Genomic DNA, 27,154 nt, shown 5'->3' on the forward strand with positions numbered 1-27,154 from the left:
ATTGGGGTTCTTCTCCTTCCTGTATTCCTATTATTCATAAGTTTGGTCTTTTTATGGTGTCACACAATTCCTGCATATTCCATTCTTGTGGTTTCTTAAAATTTTCATAATCTTTGCTTGAGTGGTCTAGTGCGTCCACTTTATCTTCCAGTCTTGATACTCTGTTTTCCATTTCATTCATCCTATTGGTGAGGCTTTCTCCTGTCGTTTCTAATTGGCTTACTGTTTCACTTCCTTCTTCATTTCAGCCTGAGTAGTCTTCAATATTTCTAACTCTTTTCTGAATTCATTCAGAAGTTTATCCCTATCTTCCTTCAGTTGATTTTTTTTTTGTGTGTTCTTTAAATTCACTGAATTCTATCATATTTATAATTGTTCTTTTGAGCTCCATGTCCTGAATTATTTCTAGGGGGTTCTCATTGTACTCCTCTAGAGGACAATTGGTATTTGGTGGGGATATGTTATTTTGGCTTTTCATGTTGTTATTTTTTCTCTGTGATTTTGACATGTGAATTTCTTTTATAGTTTCTGATTCTTCTGTGAGACTCAAGCCTTCAAGTTTAGACAGATGCTTCTTTTTTTGAACTTTATGTGTCTTTGTCGTTTACTTTGGAGCCATGAAAAGCTGGTTCCTCTAAGCTTCCAGTTCTCTCTCTTGATTTTATATTGGAGTGGCCAGATTGCTTTTGTCTTCAGGAGTTCCCACAGAGGCCCAAGTTAGATGAGGATCAGATGTTCTGAGGCTTTCTCCTAACATCTGGATCTCTCCAGAAAAGATTTTGGCCTCAGGAATTTGGGTGTTGGACTGGCCTGCCCAGGAAAGATGCTGGTCTAGGGCAGCTGGTAGCCGTGCCACCCAGAGATGCAAAGGAAGATGGGGGCGGGAAGCAGCCCCAAGGGCTCCTGGGGACTTCACTGAGCTGGGTTGGTCCCTGAGAGAGGCTTGCGAGTTGGAGAGAGGCCCGTGGATCGTGCAGGCCCAGGGAAGCAGAGGCCTAAATGTTTTATATTTTTTAATCCCAGCCCTTGGGAGACAGAGGGAGGTGGATCTCTGTGATTCTGAGGTCAGCCTGGTGTAAATAGGGAGTTCCAGGCCAGCTGGAGCTAGAGGGAGACCCTGTCTCAAAAAAGACAAAAAAAGAAAAAAGTTTTATATTTATTATTTTTACTTTATGTTTATGAGTTTATTGTTTGTATGTATAAAAGTGCACCCATGTCATGCAATGCCAGTGGAAGCCAGAAAAGGGCATCAGATCCCCTGGAACTGTTGGTGGTTGTTAGCCACCATGTGGGTGCTGGGAATCAAACCTGGGTCCTCTGCAAGAGCAGCCAGTGGTCTTAACTGCTAAGGTATCTCTCCTGCCCTATTTTTTTTTTTTAAATTATATGTGTGTGTGTGTGTGTGTGTGTGTGTGTGTGTGTGTCTGTGTCTGTGTCTGTGTGTGAGTATATACATGTGAGTACAGGTACTTTGGAGGCAATCTAATTCCCATGGAGCTAGATCCCACTAGAGTTGGAGTTATGGATGGTTATAAGCCACCTATAAGAATTGGGGTCTGCTGGGCATGGTGGTGCATGCCTTTAGTTCCAGCACTCAGGAGACAAAGGCAGGCGAATCTCTGTGAGTTCAAGGCCAACCTGTTCTACAGATGAATTCCAAGCCAGCTAGGGCTACAGAGAGACCCTGTCTCAGAAAGATCAAAAAACAACAACAACAAAAAGATTGGGGTCCCCTGCAAGAGCAGTATGTACTGTTACTACTGAGTCATCTCTCCAGCACCATCTTTAATTTTGAGATAGGGTCTCACAGTGTAGTCCTGGCTGGCCTGGAACTCACTGTGTAAACTAGGCTGGCCTCAAACTCACAGAGGTCCATCTCCTCTGCCCTCCAAGTGCTAAGATTAAAGGTCTGTGACACCAGGCCCAGCTGGTTTCTTTATATAGTGCAGCCCAGGCTGACCTTAAACTTTCAATCTCTGTCTCAGTCTCCCAAATGCTGGGATTGCAGACATGTGCCACCTATACTAGGTTAATCACAGTCTTTCTATCAAGATCTTTGATTAAAGTAATGAGTAATGAAACTGGACAATCCATCAAAAGGGACCAGAGTGGAAACAGCAGAATGAGAAGGGACCATAGTGGTAGGAGGGTAGTGTGCTCAGACTCAAGCATGCAGGAGGGCCAGTCCAGTCTTCTCCTCACACTCTGGACTTGCTCACTGCTGCAGGGAGGGGACTGAAATAGTGCCACCTTTCCAGACTCATGCTCTCAGCACTGTGAAATGCCATCAGATTTTCTTTTGGAAACTAATTCTGAGCTGAGGACTCAGGTAGTCAGGAAACTCAACTCAGGTATGTGCTCCAAAACAGCAAGAATCTTCTTCAGGGATGCAGGCCCCATGCAGTTACAAGGCCTTGAGAGAAAAGTCAGGTTGAGGGGTATGGGGGTGGCTGAGGATATAGCTCCACTGATAGAGTGCTTGCCTAGCATGCATGAGGTCATAGGTTCCTTTCCCAGCACTATACAAAAACAAAAAACAAAAATAAAACAAAACAAACAAAAAAACCAGGTGTGGTGGTACACACCTGTAATCCCAGCACTTGAGAGGTGGAGGCAGGAGGACCAGCTCAAGGTCATTTTTGACAGTGAGTTTGAGAAAGGTAAGATGTAACCCAGGGGCTTCAAAGGCCAGGACGTCCATCAACTCTGGTAGGGTGTGGTAGAATAAAGAGAAGATATTCCAATATAGGGTCAGTCACAGACCTAAAAACTCAGGCCAGGCTGGGCATGGAGCCTCATACCTGAAATCACTGTAATCTCAGCTCTCTGGAGGCTGAGGGGGGAGAATCACCATGAATCTGAGGACAGCTTGAGCTACAGAGGAATTCCAGGCCAGAGTAAGACTCTGTCTCAAAAAACAAAACAGATTCAAGCCAAGCTCGCCTACACATCCTAGAAAAAGGGAAGAAAGACAAGTAGCTACTGTAAAACACTAGAAAGCTGGGATGTGGCTAGAGCATTTGCCTAGCATGTGCAAGTCTCTGGATTTGATTCCTAGTAACACACACACACACACACACACAGGTGACCAGTACAGAGGCCCAAGGCAGATCCCAGTGTCAGTGTGCCCCCATCCCCTCTCCACCATGGTTGAAGCAGGGTCATACATAGGGCTCTCTACAAGCTAGCAAATGGAGAGGAAGCTGAGCCCCCTTGAATGCCCCAGGTCTCACCTGGTCCCCAGGTTAGGCAAGCCAATCAACTGGATGAAGTAGATCCCTATTTGACAAAAAAATACAAAGAAGAACACGAAGAAGCTGAAAGAGTTGTCAGACCTGTGGAGAGAGAGAGAGAAATAGATCACAAGATGGCTTGGGGACGGCTCAGTGGGAAAAGGTGTTTGCTCACAAGTCTGACAACCCAAGTTCGATCCTGGGACCTACATGGTGGAAGGAAAAAACTAACTCTTACAAGTTGTCCTCTGACCTCCACACATGTACGTACCATAGCACACACATGTGTATATGTGCATGCACTATACACACATATAAATAAATGTAAAAAAATTATAAAACAAGGCTCAGGCTGTTTACCTTAGCATTCATTACCTGGTATAACATCATTCTTTTCTTGAAGCCAGAGGCAAGACAGATGACAGAAGGCAGCACCCCAGGGACCAGCCACACATTCATAAGGACAAACACACATGACATGAACCACTATAATTAAGAAGGGTTATCTTTCACTACCTCCCAACTTAAAGGGTCAGGGCTTGACTCCCTCAAAAAACTGGTAAAACTGCTCCCTCAAAGGGCAATACAGGGGCTGGAGAGATGGCTCAGCAGTTAAGAACACTGGCTGCTCCTGAAGAGGACCAGGGTTCAGTTCCCAGCACACACGGCAGCTAATACCATCTGTAATTCCAGTTCCAGGGGATCCAATACCCTCTTCTGTCCTCCGTGGGCATTGCCCAACATGGGTGCACATACATACATCCAGGCAAACCACTCATACACATAAAATAAAAATAAATTAATTAAAATTAAAGGGCAACACAAAAAGCCTAATTAATACTCCATCTGGAATACCTGTTTTTCATAGCAGGCAAAAAAAATCTAAGCCAAAAGTATAAATTTTTAACTCTACAATGGCAGTTACAATGGCAATCTACAGGCTGGGGGTATAGCTCAATGTTAAAGACATCTGGGAGGTAGGAACACTGGGTAGATTCCTCAAGGGTTGAGTACTCTACCATTGTGTTCTTTTGTTTTTGTTTCAGACAGGGTTTCATGTAGTCCAGGCTGGCCTCAAATTCTCTGTGTGACCTTAAACTTTTGACCCTCCTGACTCCACCTCTTAAGTGCTTAGATTAAAGGCCTGTGCTACCACACCAATTTTATGTGGTACTGGAATTGAATCCAGGACTTTATGTATGTTAGGCAAGTACTCTACCTACTGAGCTACATCTCCAACCCCAACCACTGTGTCCTTGAGGACTAGAATACAGAAGGAGTTCAGAACTACCCTGCTGATGCTCCTGACCCTTCTTCCCAGGATCCACTGGGCTCCCAGCCCCAAAAGCATCAAACATGAGGAATAATTTCAAAATCCCAGGGGTCTGTAAGGACTATCCGTTTATGTTCACAGGAGATAGTCTACATCCCGGTACACAACAGATGCCTGAGACCAGAGGTGAGCATGAAAGGTGGCCATAGACCATGCCCACCTGAGCCCACAGAGCAGTGCCCTGAGCCTCTGAAATGGGCTCCCTCTTCCCAGCAACTGAAAGCCCTACCCGCCAACTAGCCTGACTGGGAACAATGGGACAGCAGGTGAGGCTCACAATCCCCTCTCATTTTCGTGAGCTCATCTAAGACAGACCCAGAGGAAACTTGAACTATAGAGGAGTTTGATTCATCTGCTCTGGCTCTGAGTGGGAAAAAGAGAGCAATCTATTCTGTGCGGGGACTGGGAAGGGGCCCAAGGTGTGGGTCCATCGGCCTCTTGTGGGATGCCAGCCATACCCTCACCCCTTGTACTACCTCCACTCACCTGAAAGCCTTGTAGATGGGACGGTACCAACAGAGGAAGGCACAGGGGGTGAAGATGAGAAACCACAAGATGGAGAGGCCAAAGGCCGTTCCATTGGCGGCATCACTTGTGAACCAGGCCAGGCACGCAAGCAGGTTCAGAAACAGAGTCACTGAATGCACTGGGAAGGGACGAGGAGAGAAAGGTAGCTTGAACCAAGGTGGCTGAGGGTTGGCTGCCCCACAGAGCAAGCCACTCCCTAGGAGATGAAACGAGGTCCATATTGTGAGGGTAGCTAAAAAACCTGTAGAGGACCCCAGTCTATACTTGGGCAGGATTAGCTTCCAAATCTTGGTTTTCTGGGGCCTTACACCAGGAACCAAATTAAGTTCTTAGGAGGTGACAGGTAGACTAGGTCTCTTTGGGGTAGGTATGGTGCGGTGCAGACCCAGAGCTGTGGATCCTTAGGGAATGAAGTAACTTCTTTTTTTTTGAGACAGGGTCTCGCTATGTAGCCCTAGCTGGTCTGGAACTTGCTATAGAGACCATACTGGCCTTGAACTCACAGAGATCCGCCTTCCTCTGCCTTCTAAGTGCTGTGATTAAAGGCACGTACCATCATGCCTAGCTTGAAGTAATTCTTTTTCTCACTCTAAGGGCCCACAATGGAATCTCAAAGTCTTAGTCTTCACCTCTAGGGGCCAAGAGGCCTGTGGAGAGGGGAGGCCTTCACCCAAGCTGAGCCTTTTAGCACAGTGAACTATGTGGGGACTCAGAAGTCTCTGGCTAGTTCCATCTCAACTGCCTTAGTAGTCTAGCTGCCCCTTCTGAGCAGGTCCCAGACTGGGGGCCACCTGTGGGTATAAGGAACCTCACATGCCAGTCCAGGCACGAGGAAGGCCAGAGTCTGCAAGAGGTCTTGACCCCAGGGTAGAACACCTAGAGCAAACATAGGGTTGTCAAGATGTTCCCAATGCACTCTGGAACTCCAAGGCCAGGAGCAGGACTCACACATCCAGAGATAGTAGAGCATCTTGCATATCCGCTGGTAGTCAGCAGGGATCTCGGTGGAGAAGTCTTGATAGAAGCAGGGCTTGACAGGGCACCATGAGGGCAGGGGCGGCCAGTTGTTGTCTCTCACTGTGAGGAAAGGGTCCAGCCTCAGTAGGGGCACGAAGGACAAGACACACTGGCCCAGTTTATATGCAAAGCAGGGCTTGCAGAAAGGCCCCAGCAAGCAGAATTCAGGAGTTTCAGTAGGCTTCATGAAGCATGAAGTCGGGTAGAAAAGAGACCCAGAGAAAACTCACAAGCTCACTCCAAGATAATGGCACTGGGTAACAGAGGGAACAAAGTGGCCTAAATGATTATTTTTATTTATTTATTATTTTATTTTATTTTTTGTCTTTCTGAAGCAGGGTCTCCCTGTAGGCCCAGCTGTCCTGGAACTCACTATGTAGACCAGGCTGGCCTTGAACTCACAGAGATCTCCTTGCCTCTGCCTCCCAAGTGCTGGGACTACAGGCCTGTGCTACCAAGCCCAGCTATTTTTATTTTTTATTTTATTTAACTAATTAATTTTTTTTTTTCCTTTTTTAGAGAGGATCTCCCTCTAGCCCCAGCTGACCTGGAACTCACTTTGGAGACCAGGATGGCTTGAACTCATAGAAATCCACCTGCCTCTGCCCCTCTCCATGCACCACCACGCCAGCATGATTATTTTTATTAACAACCAACCCATAAACAAAGCAACCAGGGTCATCTTTATAAGCATGGGATCATGGACCCAGTGCCCTCAGTGCTATTAAGGTATCAAAGAATCAGAACTGGGAAGGAGTGTGGAAATAACCTGTATCTATCAGGACTACACTGCAGGTCTTCTAACTTCTACCTTACTGCTGTCCCCTAGAACCAGCCACCCTTTCCCCCTTGCTCAGTGCTATTTTATAGCCCAGCTTGCCCTGGAACTTGTGAGTGAGCTTCCTGCCTCTGCCTCTCAAGTGCTAGGATTACAAGCATTGCCATGACACTGAACTCCCAGAATCAATAATGTTCTGAAGTCGGGAACTTTGCAAGTTCTGTGGTTACCCCAGGAAGAAGGTGGCAGCTTAGGTGAGCCCCTGGGTAAGGTTAAGGGCATCATCTTGTGCCAAGTAAAGCAGGCTGGGTCCCAGCAGTTTCCTTTACCATGCAAGTTGGCCGCGGTGTTCTGTAACTCCCGTTCCTTGCGTTCCAGCTCAGCAGCTTTCCTGTCCAGTTCTTCCTGCTGTCGGAGCAGGCCTGCCTGGGCTGCAGCTGCAACAGCCTGGAGAGAACAGAAGCAAGCGACATCCGGAAATGAGAAAGGAATGGTGGCAGCCCAGGCAGATGGGTAGGGCATTTCAATCAGGCAGCAAGAGCTACAGGCATCCCAGAGGCAGTCCCGACCAACAGAGTGCCTTGGTTACCAAGGAACAGATGGAAGTGCCACGGTGACCCATTGCCCACTCACTGTCCATATGCCTTTGACCCCTTAAGTCATTCCCAGTGTTCTCCACTCCCGTCCTTCCTCCCTCATGGCTTCTCCTTTAGTCCCCCATATGGGAATCCAGGCTGAGGTTGACTTATAGTGCCCTTTGGGGTAACAGCAAAGGGAAAAAAACCTCACAAGACACCGACCTGAAACCAGAAACCCAGAGACTTGAGTCCAAAGGGAAGAGCCTGGAGTGGGTGTGCCAAGTGGAGACAGCATTAGGCTGCCAGCAGCAACATTGAGAGACGACATGAGGGCAGGTCACAGGCACCAGCACCTTTATTAGAGCATCCTCCCTCTCCAGGCCCACCTCAACAGGAGATCAACTCCACAACCGGCTATGCCTTGGGGACAGTCCATGAGGCACGGCCCTGCTCTGTCCAGCTTCCAAGGCATACAGAGGCCAAACTTTATCACCTCTGCTGGCAGAGGCTGTAAATGACACAGCTCAGGTGTTCTCAGGTAAGGCTGAGCAGAACTGGGCCTAGTGTCCTGCTATGGTCCTCTGTGCAGGAGCTAGTCATATCTCACAGGATGATGTGTGTACATGCACACATTTCACCAAAGCAGTTCTCCAGAGAGCTGAGGTTGCCTCTGGGAGATAAAATTCAGGCACTGGGATTAGAGCTGACCACACAGTGCCACACTGAGGGTCCTAGCTTTGTCTCCCAAAATATGTGTCTTCAGTGGAGCGGAGGCAGGGTCTCTGCAGCCATCACCCTGCTGAACATAAATTCACCCTATATGTAGGGCTTGTCTCACTTCACATTCTAGGGCCCAGGCTGGGGCAGGCTCCAAGTGCCCGGGCCACCTTCTTGCTCATCTACGCTGGGCCTACCTTCGGAAACTTTGGCATGTAGCTGTCTCTGGGAATACTATCTCCTTCTAGTAGCATCTGTCTCTCTGAGAGCTCACCCGCTGCCAGGAATTGGGCAGGCAGGAACTTGCTGGCTTGCCTAAGCAGGAGCTGCAATACACAACTCCACTGTGGGCCATGCACACATGAGATAGGGTGGGGGTGGGGTAGGGAGATGATAGAGGGGAGCACCGGGCACAAGACAGACAAAAGTCACTGGACTTGGTACAGGAACAAAGGGAAATGGGAAGGAAGGCAAGAATAAATGAGGTTTAAAAAAGAGAGGGTCAGGGATGTAGCTTGGTGACAGGAAAAGTATAAAGCCCTGGATTTGATTCCCAGCACCACAAAACCAATGAATAAAGAGATAGATTCTGGGACCTGAGTAAAACAGGAAAGCCAAGGGCTCCAGGAGGACCGACAGTGACACATAGGGAAGAGTTCTTCAAACACACCAAAGACCCCAGCCTAATGAGTAGAACAGTGGATGGGGGGGGCGGGAGGAACAAGGATTCAGGTTGGCAAAACATCTGCTCTTCCAAAGAAATTCACAAGAGGATTTGAAGGGGACCCAGGGATGAAGGTCCTTTGCCTGCCCCCGGCCTCAGGGTTTAACTATATGGACTTGGGTCATTCCCTTTCCTGGACAGGAGAGGCCAAAGGACCCAATCAGTACCTGGGGTGTTGGCTGCACTGGTTCCACTGAGGGCTGGAGAACTGCTGGTTGAGAGGGCCCAGGAAGTTGTGTGACAGGAACTGTTGTTGCTGCATTTGTCTGTGCGGGACAAAGAAGGGATATAAGTGAACTCTACTAGTGGCAAACCCACAGGGTAAGAGGGTCTGATCTGCCTCACGCCTAGGGTACAGTGACCCCCTAAACCAATACACTGGGCTTGGTGGATCCCAGGCTCACTGCCCTGCCCCACCCTGTCAGAAGGGCCCAAGTCATGGGACCCACAGGAGAATTTCAGTGATCTTTGGGAATGTCTTCATCCTTACCTCATCTTGAGTTCATATTAATTAGTATTGTCCCTTTGAGGGCTATAGCTCCCTACAAGCCACTCTTTCTCTGTCATGTTCTTTATCCCAGATACCTTGGCACACACACCACCTCCCAGAGGGCCACAGGACTCAGAGAAATGACATGGTCACCAACCTCTGAGAAGGGATTGAATTCAGCCAGGCCACCCTGAGGGGCATTGGTCAGCTGTGTCACAGAGGGATCCTGGAAAGGGAAAAAAAGAGGCATTAGACACTAGCAAGAGGAGGCAGCCCTGACCAGAAGAGAGCAGCAACCCCATGATCTGACCACATCCTGAGCAGCCCGTGTCCAAGGCTCTGGTCTGCCCTGCCACAAAATCCCTTTAACCCTTTCTGGAAATGGTCAGCCCCATGTACTTACACAGAATTTATTTTCTGGAGGCCTAGAGAGGCTCATTGCAGGTTCTTTCAGTGCCCTTAAAGCTTCAAAGAGGGGCTCACAGTTTATTTTTCGGTAGGAATAAATGGAGTGGTAGAAATAGAGACCTGCCACTTTATAACCTTCCTGTAATGTTTTATTTCTTTTTTGTCTTTTTCCTGGGCTGGGAATGGAAGCCAGGGCCTGTGCTTGCTAAGGCCAAGAGCTCTACCACTGACCTAAATCTCCAACCCCCATTTTATTTCTTATTCTACAGAAAGCACTTATTCCTCTTGTTTTTTAAATGACAGTTAAAGGTCCTGGAACAAAAACTATACGGCTGGCTGCCAGCACTGATTTTATTAAATCAGGCACACTTGCTAGAAGGGGAGAAGGACTTAGATGAAAAGCCAGGAAAATAGTTCCTGTTTCTTTTTCTCCCCAGAGGGAGGGAGGCAGGGAGAAAGGGAGGGAGAAAGGGAAGGAGGGAGGGAAGGAGGGAAGGAGAGAAGGGAAAGAGGGAAGGAAGGAGGAAGGGATAAGTGAAACATCCACCTTGCTTTTGAAGATGGTGCATAAGTTACTTTTCTTGTTGCTCTAACAAAATACCCAACAAAGGCTAGGGAGGGAGGGAGGGAGGGAGGGAGGAAGGAAGGAAGGAAGGAAAGAAGGAAGGAAGGAAGGAAGGAAGGAAGGGAGAAGGAAGGAAGGAACCCTTATAGCTGAGTATGGTAGTATATGCCTGTAATCTCAGCACTCTTGAGACTGAGGCAGGAGGATTATGATCACAGAGTTCTAGGTCAGCCTGGGCTTACATAGTGAATTCTAGGACAGGTTGGGCTATAGAATGAGACCCTGTCTCAAAAAAACAAAAAACAACAAAAAACAAAAAAACAAACAAACAAAAAAACCCAGGAACAAAGGTCCTCAGAGCTCAGCCTTGTCCTGAATTAATCCTTTTTCCTTTTGGTCCCTGCTCAGGGCTCCTGCCCTCCTCTTTGCTAAAGCAGCCCCTTTAGTGGCAAAGGCAGTTTGTTTCATTCTGTATCTCTCTGAGCAAAGATCACCACCCCTTCCTGATCATAGGTATGGGGTTCAAGTCCTGCTCCATAGCCATGCTGGGGATCTGGAAAGGAAAAGCTGTGAAAGAGGCCAGAATGCAGTTCACTCCCAGCTCCCCTCATTCCCTCTTTTTGTTTTGTTTAGACAGGGTATATGTAGTCTAGGTTGGCCTCAAACTATATAGACCAGAAATGCTATCATTACAGGTGTGCACCACAACACCTGGCTCCACAGACCCAGTTCTTAAACTCAGTGTCAATGTTACACAGATACTCAGAGAGCAACCCCCTCAATTCATAGGTGTGCAAAGTAACAGCAGCCATGGTGAATAACTTGTCAGAGGACTCAAAAGTGGGAACTAGATCCCTATTTGGAACACTTACAGGGCTGAATATCTACCAAAAATGTTCTCTGGCTCTTCCATACACTAGCTCTACCTTCCCACCAGGACCACCAGCTTCCAGAGGGGAGGACTGTGCCTGAACATTCCCAGGGCCACATCCAGAGTGGAGCATACAGCAGGAAAATACTGAGTCTGGGCAGGACTCATCCTAGGAGCTGCACCTCCCTCCAACTTCCCCTGCACCAGACAGCGACCATATCCCTTCTACTGGACACCACCTCCGCTCTGATGGCTCCTGTAACTCCGAGAAAGTGACAAGGAGGTCATTCAAAGACAGGGAAACTGGTCCTAAGGTTATTTCTTGGTCTAACCACTAGCAGTTTTTCCCCAGAAATAGCTGACTGCCTGCAGGGAAGACCTGGCTCAGTATCTGTTCCCCTTTTCAAAGCCAGCAGATACCTGCCAGTGCAGGGTGAGCTCAAGTCACTGAAATCGAACCCATGAGCCAAGGAACTGGTTACTGCAGTCTGAGTCACCACAGGACAGAGAAACTGAGGGACAGCCGTGGTAAGCAGTGCCAGGTGCTGGCACATAAACACCTGGTGAAGGTGTGCATGTTTAATGGGCAGCTTGAGGCTCAAAGGCAAGATACCATTTCTATAACAATAGCAGCCACATTCTGGTGGCTAGATGGAGGTGTGTGTGACTGGCCTGTCCACACTGATATTCCCCCTCTTTTTTCTAATGCCTTCAAGGTATGGCCCTGGAGTCCACCAACAGGCTCATCCAAACAGAACTGTCCCGACTAGTGAGCTACGAATGCTCTGCAGCCATAAGCATCTAGGTCTAGTCTAAACTTTGGGCTCCTTGGGGTTTGTGAGGGACCTGAGGCAGAGCAGGGTTTGAGAACAAATATCACACACAGTAGGGCTGCTTCTTTCTCTAGAAAGTAGTGCCTGATGCCAGGTGACCTGCCACACACTAGTGGCTCAAGAACTTGGTGGCACCTTGCGGGGAAGATGAATCTTAAACACTGTGACATCCAGATCCTTCTCATGTAAGGAGGCCTGGGCTCTCCTTGGAAGCTGTGGGTAGCTTCAAGACAAGCTGAGGCCATGTAAAGAGAACTGGGAGGGAATGGGGACTCAGGGAAGGTGGCATTTCTGAGTGGCTACTATGTGCCAGGCTCACCACACAATGATGTTATTGTGAAGTTCTAGTCACCCCACAACTGACCACAGTATCACATCAGAAAAGAAGGTTCTGCCAGCCTTTCTCAACCTGTTTTACTTGTTTTTTTGAGAAACTTAGTGCCATACTGTCCCCTAAGGAACCTACTATAGGTCATTTTTTCTTTTCTTGTTTTTTATTCTGAGACAATCTTTCTTTGTAGCCCTGGGTGACTATGACCTCACAAACTTCCTGCCTTGGACTCTCCAGAGCTGGGATTAAAGGTATGCACAACTACAGATAGTTCTATGGTGATCTGACTTTTCTCCTATGTGTCTACAGTGTACTGATGGGCTGGTGAGATGGCTCAGCAGGTAAAGGTGCTTTCGCCAAGCCTGAGTGTGATCCTTGGAACCCACATTGTGGAAGGAAAGAATCATCTTCTGCAAGTCTGACCTGACCTCCACACCTGCACTGTGGCCCTCGCATGTATGCACACGTTAAGGAAAGAAATATTCCTCATACTCCATCCTGGAAAGACTTGAGAAAAGCTACTCTAGTCACCTGGTGTGTTCTGTAGCTCCGCTGAGAAAGGCAGCCACAAATGTCCTCATTTAAGCCTCACCACAGTCATATGAGAGACAAGTATTCCTGACACAGATGGGAAACCCCAAGCTGGGGGAGGGGTAGCTAGTTAAGATCGCAGGGGCAGTGGTCTGTCTCTAGGGACATGAGAGTAAGCTTGAGAGTGCAAGGCTTCCCCAAGGTTCCTGACAGGTGAGCCATTATTATTTGACTGAATAAATGAGCCCCACTCACAGGGCATGAACATGGCTTCTGCTTGTTTCCTTACTGGACTTCAAGGAGCTGATACTGACACTGGGGCACATCCTTAATAAGACAAATGCAGAGAGTATTTCATGTAAGGACCACAACGACTGGCCCAATAAGGACGATCAGCTTTCACTCCAAGTTGCAAACAGGAAGTCACCAGCATCAATCTTTTCTACTCACAGAGCACCACTAACTGGCTCTTAAGTGGGTCAAGTAGTTATTTAAAAGGATGGTGAGGTCTAAGTTTCACCTACAGAGGAGAAGTAACCTAAAACCCTTTCAGTCTTTCAGACTGGCTAATGCCTTTCACTAAATTTATAATAAGGAAAACTCCTAAATTTAGTTCCTTTCATTTTGTGAACAGTGGTAGTATGAGGACCATGCCAAGATGAACAGGACACAGCTCTTGCCTTCTCAGAGTCCACAGTAGCAGACACAGGAAAGACACATGACAAAAGTGTGCTGGGGTAAGGTTCAACGTGATGACAGGGAGACACCTCAGAGGGCTTGGAGGAAGGTGGGAGTGATGGTTAGCTTCAGTTGTCAACTTGGCACAACCTAGAATCACCTGGGAAGAGCATCTCAATGGAGGATTGTCAACATTGGGCTGGCTTCTGGGCATGTCTGTGGGGGGATAGTTTTAATTAAGTTAATTGATGTGGGAAAACCCAGCCCACTGTGGGCAGAGCCATTCCCTAGGAAGGGGATCCTGACTGCATAAGAGTAGAGAAATTGGGCAGGCGCTCAGGCCACCCCGGCTCCAGAGCAAGTGCAGCCCTAGCCAACCCTGAGTGCAGGCGCGCGAGCAGACCCACAGCCATGAACCTGGCGAGCCAGAGTGGCAAGGCTGGTGACAGCTGCTGTTCGTCAATTTCAACCAGGAAAACACGTGCCTAGCTGTTGGTAAGCTTCACTGTCTGCCAGACTCCCTCCTCAGAAGTAGCAGCGACATGTGGAGATGCCCAGGAGAGATGCCAGTAGACACTCCTCGCCAGAATGATGTGCCTGTTCTGTATCAGTCTTTCAAGTGTGCAGCAAAGTGACGGAGGCTAAGGTCCCAAGTTGTAATGTTTCCCTGTCTTCCATCGTCTTTTGATTTTTTGGTGGGATTGAAGGAAGAAGGGTGTGCTGGACAACTTTAGGGTCAACTTGACACACCCAGGTTGAGGGAGCCTCAACTGGGAAATTGCCTCTATTGGACTGGCCTGTGGCCATGTCTGAAGGGCATCTTCTCGAGTGATGTGGGAGGGCCCAGCCCACTGTGGGTGGTGCCACCTCTGGGCAGGTGGGCCTGTGTTGTATAAAAGAGCAGGCTGAGCAGGGGCCAGGGGAGCAAGCCAGTAAGCAGCATTCCTCCATGGCCTGTGCTCCCATGTTCCTGCCCTGAGTTCCTACCTTGGGCTCCCTGATGAACTGCGACCTGGGAGATGTAAGACAAATAAACCCTTTCCTCCCCAAGTTGGTATTGGTCCGAGTATTTTGTCACAGCAATGAAGAACAAACTTGGACAAAGGGTCTCACATTACAGCCCAAGCTGGCTGGAACTCACTTGGCAGCCCAGACTGGTCTTGAACTTGCAGCAATCCACCTGCCCCAACCTCCCAAGAACTGGCAGGCCTGCACCACTATGCCCAGCTCCTTTTTCAGTTTTGCAGCATTAAAACAACCTCACCTGCCTCGACTCTACATTGCAAGCAGAGACCCCAAGTAGCGCAAGTTCCAGGGATGTGAACTGGAGTTTGTGGCACAGAACACCATGGCTTTAGGGTAGGGCCTCTGCAGTGGAGGACAATGAGTGCAAAAGTACCCAGTTGTTCCAGCCTAGTCAGGCTTCCTGGTGTGGACAGGAAAGACTATAGATAGCTGACTTCGGGTCAGGCTGGTTATACATGGTGGACTATTTCTAGAGGGTGCCTGTGACTAGACAGACCCACTGATGTCCCCTCTTGTTGCTGTTCCCAGGCTACCTCTCTAAACAGGGGTACCCACGGACAGACCTGGCTGAGCAGCCATGCCAAGTACATTTGCTTTTCATGAGAAAGGGATGGAGCTACACATACCAAGCTGTCCTTAGAAATCTGCTGGCTGTGCTGGACTCCTTGGACCCCAGCAGAACCCTACCCAGCAGTTTGGCACAGAGGGTGCTCTGCTGGAAGAAGGCCTTCGCTGGACCACCCCTCTCCCAGAGCAAGGCTTGCCTGTCCCCTCAAGCTGGAGTGTACAGATGGGAAGAGGCTGACAAGTCCAAGGAGACTTGGACCCTCAGCTAGGGTTGCCTAGAACCAAAGAGCTAACCAGATTCTGGGGCAAAATGTGACTTGTGTGGTTACTTACATAGATTCATGCTGTGTAATTTTCGGATCCCATTTATTTGCCTGGTTTCACTCATCTTCCACAGTCAGTAGACTAAAAAGATGTGGAAATTAATTTCCTCACTTGAAAATTTGGTCAAGGAAGGCAGCCTCCAGTGGACTGACCTGCATCAGACCCACCCAGTGCAGCCCACAGAGGGAAGACTGCAGGTTCTCCCATGAGAAAAGCAAAGGGTTGGTCTCTGCTGACTGAGAGGGAAGCCACCCTGCAGTGGGTGCTTACTAGTGGGACTCACCGCCATGTCAGAGCCAATTGAAGAAGGGCCCTGAATTGATGGAATACGCACACTGGATTGCTAACTCCCAAATCCCACACTAGTGGTTCTTTTTATATTTTTTCCAAAGTTCAAAGAATTTTGAAGCCAGGTGTGGTGGTGCACACCTGTAATCTCAGCACTCAGGAGGCGAATGCAGGAGGATTGCTGTCAGCTTGGGGCCAGCTTGAGCTACAGAGTGAGACCTCGTCTCAAAAAGCCAAAGAGGGAGGAAAAACATGGGAGTGAGAAATTTTGAACAGATTCCTATAGACTGGGACCAAAGCTTTTGTATTTTCTAGAATGGTTGAACCGAGATGGAAGTTGGAAGGACTGAGCTCACTCCCTCATCCTGTCCTTGCTAACGGGGTGAGCCAGTGGTGGTAGGAGCCTCAGTATAGGTCACAAGAGGACCCCACCTCACAGGGCTGTTGTGAGGCATATCAGGGTATGTCCTGTGAGCCCAGGACAGCCTGGTCAGCAGTGGGTTTCAATAAACACTAAAACTGAAAAAAAAAAAAAAAAAAAAAAAGAGTAGAGAAATTGAACAGAGCAGAAGCAACTAGGCACGTATGCATTTGTTTCTCTCTGTTCTTGACTGTGGATGTAATGTGACTAGTTTGAAGTTCTTGTCTTGACTTCCCCACAACAATGGACTCCAACTTGGAACTGTGAGCTGAAATAAACCCCTTTCTCCCTAAAGGTGCTTGTTGTCAGGGTATTTTATCACAGCAACAGAAATGAAACTACAGCAGTGGGGCTCCCAGAGGAAGAGAGGCAAGCAAAGGCTCAGGGCAGCAAGGCCAGCAGCAGGGCATTTTCATGCAGCTCTGGGTTGAGGACCTTGAGAGAAGAGAGCATGGCTGGGCTGAAGCTCAGAAGGGCCATGGAACATGCTTGTTTTTATTGGTTTAGAGGGAAATCTATGCTGGATGGGTATGTACACCTTTAATCCCAGCACTCAGGAGGCAGAGGCAGGGGGATCTCTATGAGATCGAGGCCAGCTAGCCTGGACTACATAGCAAATCCAGGACAACTGTGGCTACAGGGAGACCCTGTCTCAAAATAAAATAAAATAAAATAAATAAATAAATAAATAAATAAATAAATGAAATCTATTTCCCTGTGTTTTGTAGGTCTTGACTAAGCCTGAGCCTCAGCAGCTTTTCTCTGCTTTTTCATGTTATACCCATTGCCAAGCCCCCAGTGAGAAGCTGATTTCAGGCTCTAAATAAACACATTGAATACCTCAGGTTTGATAGTCATGCCTGTAAATCCCAGCACTCATGAATCTGAGGCAGGAGGAATACAACAGATTTGAGACCAGCCTAGGATACATACATGGTGAATTTGTAGCCAACCTAGGCTACATAAGTGAGACCCTGTCTCAAAAAAAAAACCCACCCCCCGCCACAAAAAAACCCTAAACCAAACCAAATCAAAATACCCCACGGCCATAACAAAAAGATTTTGTTATATAAGTGCCAAATTAGTTTTGTCAAAAGCAATCATATGGGGGCTAAAGAGCTGGCTCAGCAGTGAAGAGCACTGGCTGCTCTTACAGAGGACCTGGGTTCAGTTCTCAGCACCCACATGGTGACTAACAACCATCTGTAACTCCAGTTCAGGAGATCCAATGCCCTCTTCTGCCCTCTGTGGGCATTGCACGACACGGGTGCACTTGCATACATGCAGGCAATAAACCCATACACATAAAAATAAAATATTTTTTTAAAAAAGTAATCATATGTGGGGCGCATGTCTTTAATCCCAGCATTTGGGAGGCAGAGGCATGGATCTCTGTGAGATTGAGGCCAGTCTGCTCTGCATACCAAGTTCCAGGCCAATTGTGGTTACAGGGAGACCCTGTCTCAAAAAATAAAGTAATATAAAAAAAGCCAAGCAAGAAAATGAACGATGGTTGCAAAAAAAAAAAGAAAACAAAAAAAACAAAAACCAAAAACGTGGTAGACATATGGATGACTTCTTTTCAGTCTTCCAAATTTTACATAATGTGATACTGTCGTTTTTACCCTAAAAACACAAGGGCTAAGGGAGGGAAGTACTGAAATTTTTAAAAAGGGGAAGAAGGGCTAGGGATATGACCCAGTTAGTAGACTCCTTGGCTGTTATGCACGAGGCCCCAGGTTTGGTCCCGAGCACTGCATAGACCAGACAGGACAGCTCACACTTGCACTTAGGAAATACAGGCAGGAGGAGCAGAAGGGTCCTTGGCAACATAGTGAGTTTGAGGCCTGGCTGGGATACACAAAACCTTGTCTCAACAAAATTAAAATAAGATGAAAACCCTAACCCACAAGCCCACAAGCCCAGCACATTATTACATGCCTGTCATCCCAGCATTTAGGAGGCTGAGGCAGGAGGACTGCCTTGAATTCCAGGCCAACTTGGGCTACATGATAAGAGAGACACTGGCTCAAAAAAGAGAAAAAAAAAGGAGGGCGGCCCTCATGCCTTTTAATCCCAGCAACTTGGGAAGCAGAGGCAGGCAGATCTCTGTGAGTTCTTGGCCAGCCTGGTCTATATACCAAGTTCCAGGTCAGCCAGGGCTACATAGTGAGACCCTGTTTAAGAAAAAGAGAAGAGGGGCTGGAGAGTTGGCTCAGTGATTAAGAGTACTGGTTGCTCTTGCAGAAGACCCAGGTTTGATTCCCAGCACCCACATGGTAGCTAACAACCATCTTTAACTCCAGTTTCAGGATCCGATGCCCTCTTCTGACCTCCATGGGCATTGCATGCACACAGGTGCGCTTATATACATGTAGGCAATACACTCATAGACATAAAATAAAAATAATAAAGTTGGGTTTTTTTTGTCTTTTTTTTTTTAAAGAGATGAGCAGCTGGGTGTGGTGATGCATGCCTCCAGTCCCAGCACTTGGGAGGCAGAGGCAGGTGGATCTCTGTGAGTTCAAGGCCAGCCTGGTCTACATAGTGAGTTCCAGGACAGCTGGGGCTACAGGGAGACCCTGCTTCAAAAAGACAAAAAAAAAAAAAAGAAGAGCAAAGAGAAAAGTGAGCAAGCACTTAAGGGCCAGGTATATTCTGGGACTCCCATCCTGCAACAGGTGGTGATGTCCAGAATAGCCTAGAAAAGCATATAGGAACTGTTTGGCCTGTCATTTGAGGCCTTTTGGGACCTAGAACCCTTCTTGTGGGCATATACTCTATCCTCAAACACAGCCACTTGCTCTCTCCTCCTTCCTAGCCATCTCTTCCTTACATAAACCACTCCATACCAGATGCTAGACTGGGTCACCAAAAAAGTCATGTTCTTACCCCTGAGAAGAAACAGTGTAAAGCATTAAACAGAAGCCAGGGTCAACAGCTATGGCACCTGATCAGCACTGTGGCAGGATGAGGGTAAAGGCAGCAGTGTCACACAGGAGCTGAGAGCCAAGACAGGCTTTCCTGAACTGGTATCAAAGACGGATTTTGAGAAATTGAAGGACTTCAGCAAGCAGTAAAGAGGGAGACAGGAAGAGCATTTGTGAAACATCTAATCTTTAAGAAGAGCATCCATGTGCTCAGGGAATGAGAGAAGAGAGAGTGTGTGTGTGTGTGTGTGTGTGTCTTGTGAAACATCTAATCTTTAAGAAGAGCATCCATGTGCTCAGGGAATGAGAGAAGATTGTGTGTATGTGTGTGTGTGTGCGCGCGCGCACGCACGTGCACACGTTTGGTATTCTTTGTGTTGTTAACTTTTTGGAGTTGAGGATGACCTTGACCTCCTGATCCACCTGCTTCTTCCTCCTAAGGGCTAGAATTACAGGTTTGTGCCACCATACACAGCCCAGGAGAAGGCCACAAAGCTATGGAGGCAGGTGTGTAGAGTCAAGCTAGGAGTATAAGGAAACCAGCCTGACAAGGGCAGGGCCAGACTGAAGAAATCTGGACTTGACCCCACTGGCAGAGGCAAACATCTACAGAAGTTCGAGCAGGGTTCATGATGGTTCTGATCACAGAGAAGAACATGCATTGCACAGGAAGGACAGTATCAGGGATACGACTGTTGACAGGACAATGTCATAGGATCAGCAATTAGTTGAGAATGGAAAGGAAGAGGGCAGAATGGAAGGAGCTGAGGGTTGGGGCTGAGGTGACTGGTGAAAATGAGTACAGGAGAGAAGAAACTGGTTTTTCAGGCTGGGTGTGGAGGGGGAGGATCTCAGCAGACACTGAAGAGACTAGAGATCCTGTGAAGAATATCTGGCTGGGATGTCTAGAAAGGTGTGAATGAGAGCTGGAAACTTTAAGGATCTCTGAGTGAGGGTGTGATTCTGAGGCCACTGAAGTGAAGGCGGAAGAGAAAGAACAGGCCGGGTGGTGGCGCACACCTTTAATCCCAGCACTCGGGAGGCAGAGGCAGGGGGATCTTTGTGAGTTTGAAGCCAGCCTGGTCTACAGAGTGAGTTCCAGGGCAGCTGAGGCTACAGGGAGACCGGTCTCAAAAAGACAAAAAAAAAGAGTGAGAACAGGGTGCACTTCACTCTGGGAGTGCTTCTAAATGGAGGAGACAGAAAGTAGAAACAGGCTGATAAGCAAAGTTATCAGCCAGAGAAATCCTGGAGTGAGACAGGCTAGACAAGCATACAGTGGTGGCTCACAGTACCCGAAGAGACTGCAGGAGCTCAGTGTGGCAGTGCTCGCCTGTGGTCCCAGCGCTCAGAAAGATCAAGAGTTCAATGTCATCCTCAGCTAAAGACTGAGTGTGGTAGAGTACACCTTTAATCCCTGCACTAGGGAAGCAGAGGCAGGGGGATCTCTGTGAGTTCTAGGCCAGCCTGGACTATGTAGGGAGTTCAAGGCTCCCAGGGCTACAAAGTAAGACCCTTTTTTCAAAAATAGTGGAAAGGGCTGGAGAGATGTTTTAGTGACTAAGAGTGTATAAGTGTGTACTGCTCTTGCAGAGAACCTGAGTTTAGTTCCCAGCACCCACTTCCAGGAGCTCTCAAGTGTCTCTAACTCCAGCTCCAAGAAATCTGATGCCCTCATCTGGTCTTCACAGGCATCTGCACTCATGTGCAAAATCACATACAGATACAAACACATAATTTAAAAATGTAAGGAAGGTGGATCTCTATGAGTTCAAGATCAGCTGGTCTAAACAGTGAGTTCCAGGCTAGCTGGGGATACACAGACTGTGTCTCAAAAACAAAAAACAAACAAAACGACAATTAAAAAAAAACAGATAAAAACACCCTAAGAAAAAAGCCTAATGTTTTCTTTCTTTCTGCCTCTTTTGTCTCCTGACCAAAGCCTAAACACGTTTTTCTGGTACTTGGGGCTTTCCCACTCTTTCACTGAAGCTGCCCCCTCGCTCTGGCCATGTTGCTGCGTGCTGACCTTTTCGGCTGAACAGGCCAGCCTAACTCAGAACTGCCTTCTGTCTTCCTCTCCTCCATATTCCTCTTCCTGTTGGTGGCCAAGACTTTTAACTTGCTTGTCAAGTTAAAAATTTTGAGAAAACTTGTTTTCTCAAATTCTAATAAAACTGAGAGAGGGGAGAGAGAACAGGATTAAGAGTAAAGAGGTGTACATGGCTGCAGGGTGACAATTACAGGCCTACAGAGGTGACATCGTACAACAGTGACTTTTGGCTCTTGCTCCTTCATCCAAAACACTGTCTTTTCATCTGCCACACTTTCTGCTTTCTGGCCAGCTTTTTCTGGCTCATCCTCCTGAGATCCCCTCACAACTCCCCTCATCCTACCCATGGAGCACTGTCCTTATGGGTGAGCATTAGTTCTCCTGCCAGCCAGAGACCACCTGACCATTTACCTTGTTCTCCCGTACTAGCCCATGGAGTCAGTGGGCCTCTGGTGTGCACGGAGGTGGGCGCAGCTCAAGGGGACACTGACTGGCTGGGGCATACCTTACAATGTGCACAGCACTCTTTTCTGAATGAGTTTGTCCTGGTTAAATATTACCACCCTCTAAACAGACAAGTGTAGAGTCCAAGTTCTCCTGAGTCTCTAGGCAAGTCCTAACACTTGGCCTGGTTCCACGTGCTACGCGGAAAGGCAAGAGGCCCCATCTAGGCAACTGTCTGGATTGGCATTAAGCTGTAAGATTCTGGCCACTTCCTTGAGACAATGCTTCCAATTATAAAAGTTAGACCAGGTCCTTAAACTAAGTGTAGTGACACACACCTGGAATTCCAGGATTCTGGAGGTGGAAGCAGGAGGATCAGTTCAAGGTCAGCCTCAGCTACATTTAAGTTTAAGGCCAGCCTAAGCTACATTGGACCCTGCCTCAAAAAGAAAAAAAACAGCCAGGGCATGGTGGCTCACGCCTTTAATCTCAGCACTCAGGAGGCAGACACAGGTGGATCTCTGTGAGGCTGAGGCCAGCCTGGACTACATATCAAATTCAGGCCAGCTAGGGCTACAGGGAGACCTTGTCTAAAAAAACAAAAACCAAAAACCAAAGAATAAAATAAATATATAAATAATAAATAAATAAATAAATAAATAAATAAATAAATAAATAAAGTTAGTTCTATCAGGTCTACTTGGTGATTCTGAGAATTCCCAAAGTCTCTACCACGCTGAGCCAACCCTCTCTGGGAAGTGTCACAGGCAGTATTTATGCAGGGGACTTCATGTAACTCTGTTCACACAAATCACTTTTCTGCCATCACTTTCTCCTCCCACAGGAGAGAAATGTTTCAAATCCCCAGGAAGCAGCCACAGCACTGAGATTATCTTAAAACTGCAAGGAGGCAATGTGTGAAAGTGAGATTGTGTGACTTGGCAACTCAGAGCCCTGAAAGACTTCCTCTGTTGGGCACCACCACCCCTTTCACGCCTACTCCTGAGATCAGTCTTCTCTGTCCTGGGCAATCTGGCAGAATGCAAGCGGGAAAGGAGCCCTGGCATTTGCCTGGGTGGTGTGATTTTTAGTGGACTGTTGGGAAAAGAAAAATAAAAAAGCACAATAAAACCCTTCTCTTTAGTGTTTCATCTCTGCATCATTTGACAAGACTTTAGTAAGAACATCTGGGAGCAGACAGCCTGGAATCATTCCAAAGCAGGGACCCAAATATCCAGAGGGTGCAAGCAGATGTGCCACAATTAACAGAGAAACTAGAGTATGCCGGTGGAGGTTGTGAAATTGCTAACACTTGGCTTGCAGTTTCCTGCTTCCTCCTAGGAGTTTGGTAAGCCTCTGCCACACTCTTGTGACTTAACTTTCCACTCAAAGCTCTTACTTTTTTTAAATTTTTAAAAAATGTGTACGAGTGTTTTGCATGCAATGCCCACGGAGGTCAGAAGAGGGCATCAGATTCCCTGGAGCTGTAGTTACAGATGGGTGTTAACTACCAAGTGGGTCCTGGGAACTAAATCTAGGTTCTCAGCAAGAACAGCCAGCGCTCTTAAGACCATGGAGCCATCTCTCCTGCCTCTTGCAGGAAGCTTTTTTCTTTTTTTAAAAAAATTTTTGCTGGGCGTGGTGGTGCATGCCTTTAATCCCAGAACTTGGGAGGCAGAGGCAGGAGGATCTCTGTGATAGTGAGTTCCAGGACAGCTGGGGCTACAGGGAGACCCTGTCTCAAAAAGACCAAAAAAAAAATGTTTTTTTAATTTATTATTTTTATGTATGAGTGTATTGCCTACGTATATGTAAGTGCACCTGTGTCGTGCAATGCCCTCAGAGGTCTGAAGAGGACATCGGATCCCCTGGAACTGGAGATATGGATGGTTATTAGCCACCATATGAGTGCTGGGAATCAAACCTGGTTCCTCTGCAAGAGCAGCCAGTGCTCTTAAGCACTAATCCACCTCTCCAGTCCTATCCAGACCCTTGCAAGAAGTTTTCTAATAATCTCAACTGTACCTACATGTAAGGAAGGGGTCATAGAAGCCTGTGATCACACTGTGAGGTAGGAGTGGGAAAAGAACTTTGATAAGGGGCTGGGGAGATCATGCAATTGGTAAAGTGCTCATCTTTTTGCAAGCATGAGGACCTGAATTTGATACCCAGAACTCACATTCAAAAGGCCAGCTGTGGGGCTGAAGAGATGGCTCAGTAGTTAAGAGAATTTGCTGCTGTTGCAGAGGACCCAGGTTTGGTTCCCAGCACCCACGTGGCAGCTAACAACGATCCATAACTTCAGTTACAGGGATTCTGACACCCTCTTCTGATCTCCATGGGCACTGCACAACACAGGTGCACTTACACATATGCAGGGCAATACACTCATGTACATAAAAATAATATTTTTTTAAAAGGAGATGTAGGAGCCAGAGAAATGACTCAGTGGTTAAGAGCACTTGCTCTTTTTCCACAGGTCCCAAGATTGGTTCCCAACGCCCATATCAGGCAGCTCACAACTGCCTGTAACTCCAAGGGATTCAATGCCCTCTTCTAGCCTCCAAAGGCAACCACACACAAGGCATACATGAAAACAGACACACAGGTATTCATACAAATAAAAATAAATCTTATACAACAAAACCATTGGGCGGGGAGTGGTGGTGCACCCCTTTAATCCCAGCACTTGGGAGACAGAGGCAGGCAGGTCTCTGTGAGTTCAAGGTCAGCCTGGTCTACATAGTGAGTTCCATTTCCCAGGAAGACCCTGACCCAAAAAAAAAAAAAAAAAAGAAAATGCAAAACATATGCAGTGGCACACACTTGTAATCCCAGTGCTGGGGAGATTGAGACAAGTGGATTCCTGAGGCTTGCTAGTCAGCCTACTTTTCAAGTTCTAGGCAAGGAAGAGATCTGTTTAAAAAGAAGAAAAAAAAAAAAAAAAAGGTGGCTAGTGCCTGAAGAATGACATCCAAGGTTGTCCTCTGACTTCCACATATACTTGCATATACACGAACATGTGCATAAGCGCATGCATGCGCATGCATGCACGCACGCACACACACACAGAACTAGTATAAGGAAGTGAACTTCAAAGATACACTGAAAGTTTCACTGGATTTTATGAGAGTGAGCAGAAACAGGGTTCTGTGATTGAGCAACTTTGAGAAATATTGGGCGAAATGTCTTCATTGCAAGGTTTCTCAGAGCTTAACAAACTAACAAGCCTTGTTGATTTTCAAGAAAAATTTAATAGGGAAGAATTTCTCAAACCTATGAGACCACAGAACATTGAGCATCTTTCAGGTGTTCAAACCATAGTGCCTTAAAGTATTGTCTTTAAAAACACTGTAAGGGGGTCAGACATGGTGATGCATGCTTTTAATCCCAGCACTCAGAAGGTAGAACTCTAGGAGTTTGAGGCCAGACTGGTCTACATGGCAGTTCTAGGTCAGCTGGGGCCACAGAGAGACTCTGTCCAAAAAAAAGACAAAAAGTAAAGGACATGCTTAGATGCTCAAGACCTGGGTTCAATCCTCAGCAACAAAACAAAACATCTATAAAATCTGTACTATTCCATCCCCTCAAGCTAAGAACCGATGAGATGGCTCAGTGGGTAAGGATGCTTCCCACCAAGCCTGACAACCTGAGTTCCATTCCTGAGATTCACATGTTGGAAGGAGAGAACCAATTCCTGAAAGCTGTCATATGCACACATACATGGTAAATAAGTGTAAAACATTTTGAAAAGCTAAGCTAATGCTAATTTGTTACTTTCACCACTACCTGGATTCATTTCAAGAAAGACAAGGATGGGGCTGGGAAGATGGTTCAGCAGTTCAGAGCACTGGCTGTTCTTGCAGAGGACCCAAGTTTAATTCCCAGCATCTACATAGCCACTAACCATCTCTAACTCCAGTTCCAGGGGATCCCGACGCCCTCTTCTGGCCTCCACAGGCATTGCATGCATAAAACACACAAAAATAAATAAACATTAAAAAAAAAAAAAAAAGACAAGGATACCATAGGATGGACTATAGGATACTGTGCCAGGACTATAATCCCAACCCTCAGAAGGTAGAAGCAGGAGAATTACTGCAAGTTTCAGATCACTGTTAGGGCTAAGTAGTGAGACCCTGTCTCAACAAACAAAACAAAACAAAGATGTCAAGGGTGATAATGTCAAATTCTTTCTTTAGCTGGCCTAAAATAACCGGTAGGCAGTTAAACACAAATGTACGAGATTCAACAGTCTTTAAAACAGCACTGTTCTGGGAACAAGACCCACGTCTGGGTCCCTCTTGATGCTAATTCTGGCATGCTGCTGGTGACTCCAGTATGGCCCACCCTCAGTGAGGTTTTGGCTTCTGAAATGCTGAAGATGTTAGAATAGATTTCCAAGAATGTTCCCAGTTCTAACAGTCAACCACAGACTCCAAACACTAAGTATATTTTTGGAATCCACCATTAAATGGCGTGATAAAAAAAAAAAAGTTCTCAAGATGGACTAGGTATGACAGTCTATCGCCTTTCCACCTGCTCTCACTTGAGCTCTGAGCCAACACCCTGAGCAAATAAAACTGGGCCCACACCCAGTCACTCAAGGGCTGCACCCTTCCAAAGTCCCAGGACAGTCAAGGCAGTGCACACTTCTATCCTAAGGGAATGGAGGGAAGCTTTGACAGGAGAAGCAGCTAAGGTCCTCAGATCCAAAGTTGCTTCTCCCCCACACAGCTTCATGCCAAGAATGAAAAGTCAGCCCAGGATGAGGGGGAGCATAACACACTCAGCAAAGCTTGCCTCTTCCCACATTTCCCAACATTCCTCCAGATGTTGCTGGTTTGCAGGCCAACAGCTGCTTCCTGTCCCACAATATCCTGGGGCTGATGGACAGACTATCTTGTTTGAACAAAGAAGTTACTTTTCTCAGTTTGCACAATCATTTCTGGGGCCAGAGATGTGCTTTAAGACTTCCAAGGAGCTACTGTTAAAACAGAACAGGACCAGGCCGGGCGTGGTGGCTCACGCCTTTAATCCCAGCACTCAGGAGGCAGAGGCAGGCAGATCTCTGTGAGTTCAAGGCCGGCCGGGTCTACATAGGGAGTCCCAGGACAGCGGGAGCTACAGGGAGACCCGGTCTAAAAAAGCCCAAAAAAAAAAAAAAAAAAAACCAGAACGGGACCATCCTCCTGCTCACTGCTAGCACTGGAGAAAGCCTGGCTGAAACTGTGGACAGTGGACTGCCTCTGATGTCAGCAAATTTTTAATTGATTCTGACAGAACAAAACCAAAGAAAGGAACATCATTACATACCACACATTCCAAAAGGATAGTGGATCTTTGCTAAAAACCCAAACGCCAGTATTATAGAGCAGTTTTATCATTAAATCAACAGTTACCAGAAAACAATAACAAGAAAAATGCAAATAGTCTTTCCTCGCTCAATAGAGAAGTCTGTTTTTATGTTATGTAAGAAACAAGGC

The 27,154-nt window shown here is 47.1% G+C and overlaps 1 protein-coding gene across 1 annotated transcript in view; it reads right to left on the reverse strand.

Annotated features, from left to right (window-relative positions):
- Positions 1-27,154, reverse strand: part of Scamp2 (secretory carrier membrane protein 2) — a 39,091-nt gene that overhangs the window by 10,016 nt on the left and 1,921 nt on the right. The window contains exons 2-7 of the mRNA XM_008836511.3: positions 9,556-9,624; positions 9,076-9,174; positions 7,219-7,336; positions 6,043-6,171; positions 5,053-5,212; positions 3,234-3,335 (exon numbers count right to left, since the gene is read on the reverse strand). Of these exons, the coding sequence (XP_008834733.1) occupies positions 3,234-3,335; positions 5,053-5,212; positions 6,043-6,171; positions 7,219-7,336; positions 9,076-9,174; positions 9,556-9,624 (677 nt within the window). The remainder of the gene's footprint in view (positions 1-3,233; positions 3,336-5,052; positions 5,213-6,042; positions 6,172-7,218; positions 7,337-9,075; positions 9,175-9,555; positions 9,625-27,154) is intronic.

The sequence above is a fragment of the Nannospalax galili genome, unplaced genomic scaffold, assembly GCF_000622305.1.
Source record: "Nannospalax galili isolate Female #2095 unplaced genomic scaffold, S.galili_v1.0 scaffold54, whole genome shotgun sequence".
Lineage (NCBI taxonomy): Eukaryota > Metazoa > Chordata > Mammalia > Rodentia > Spalacidae > Nannospalax > Nannospalax galili.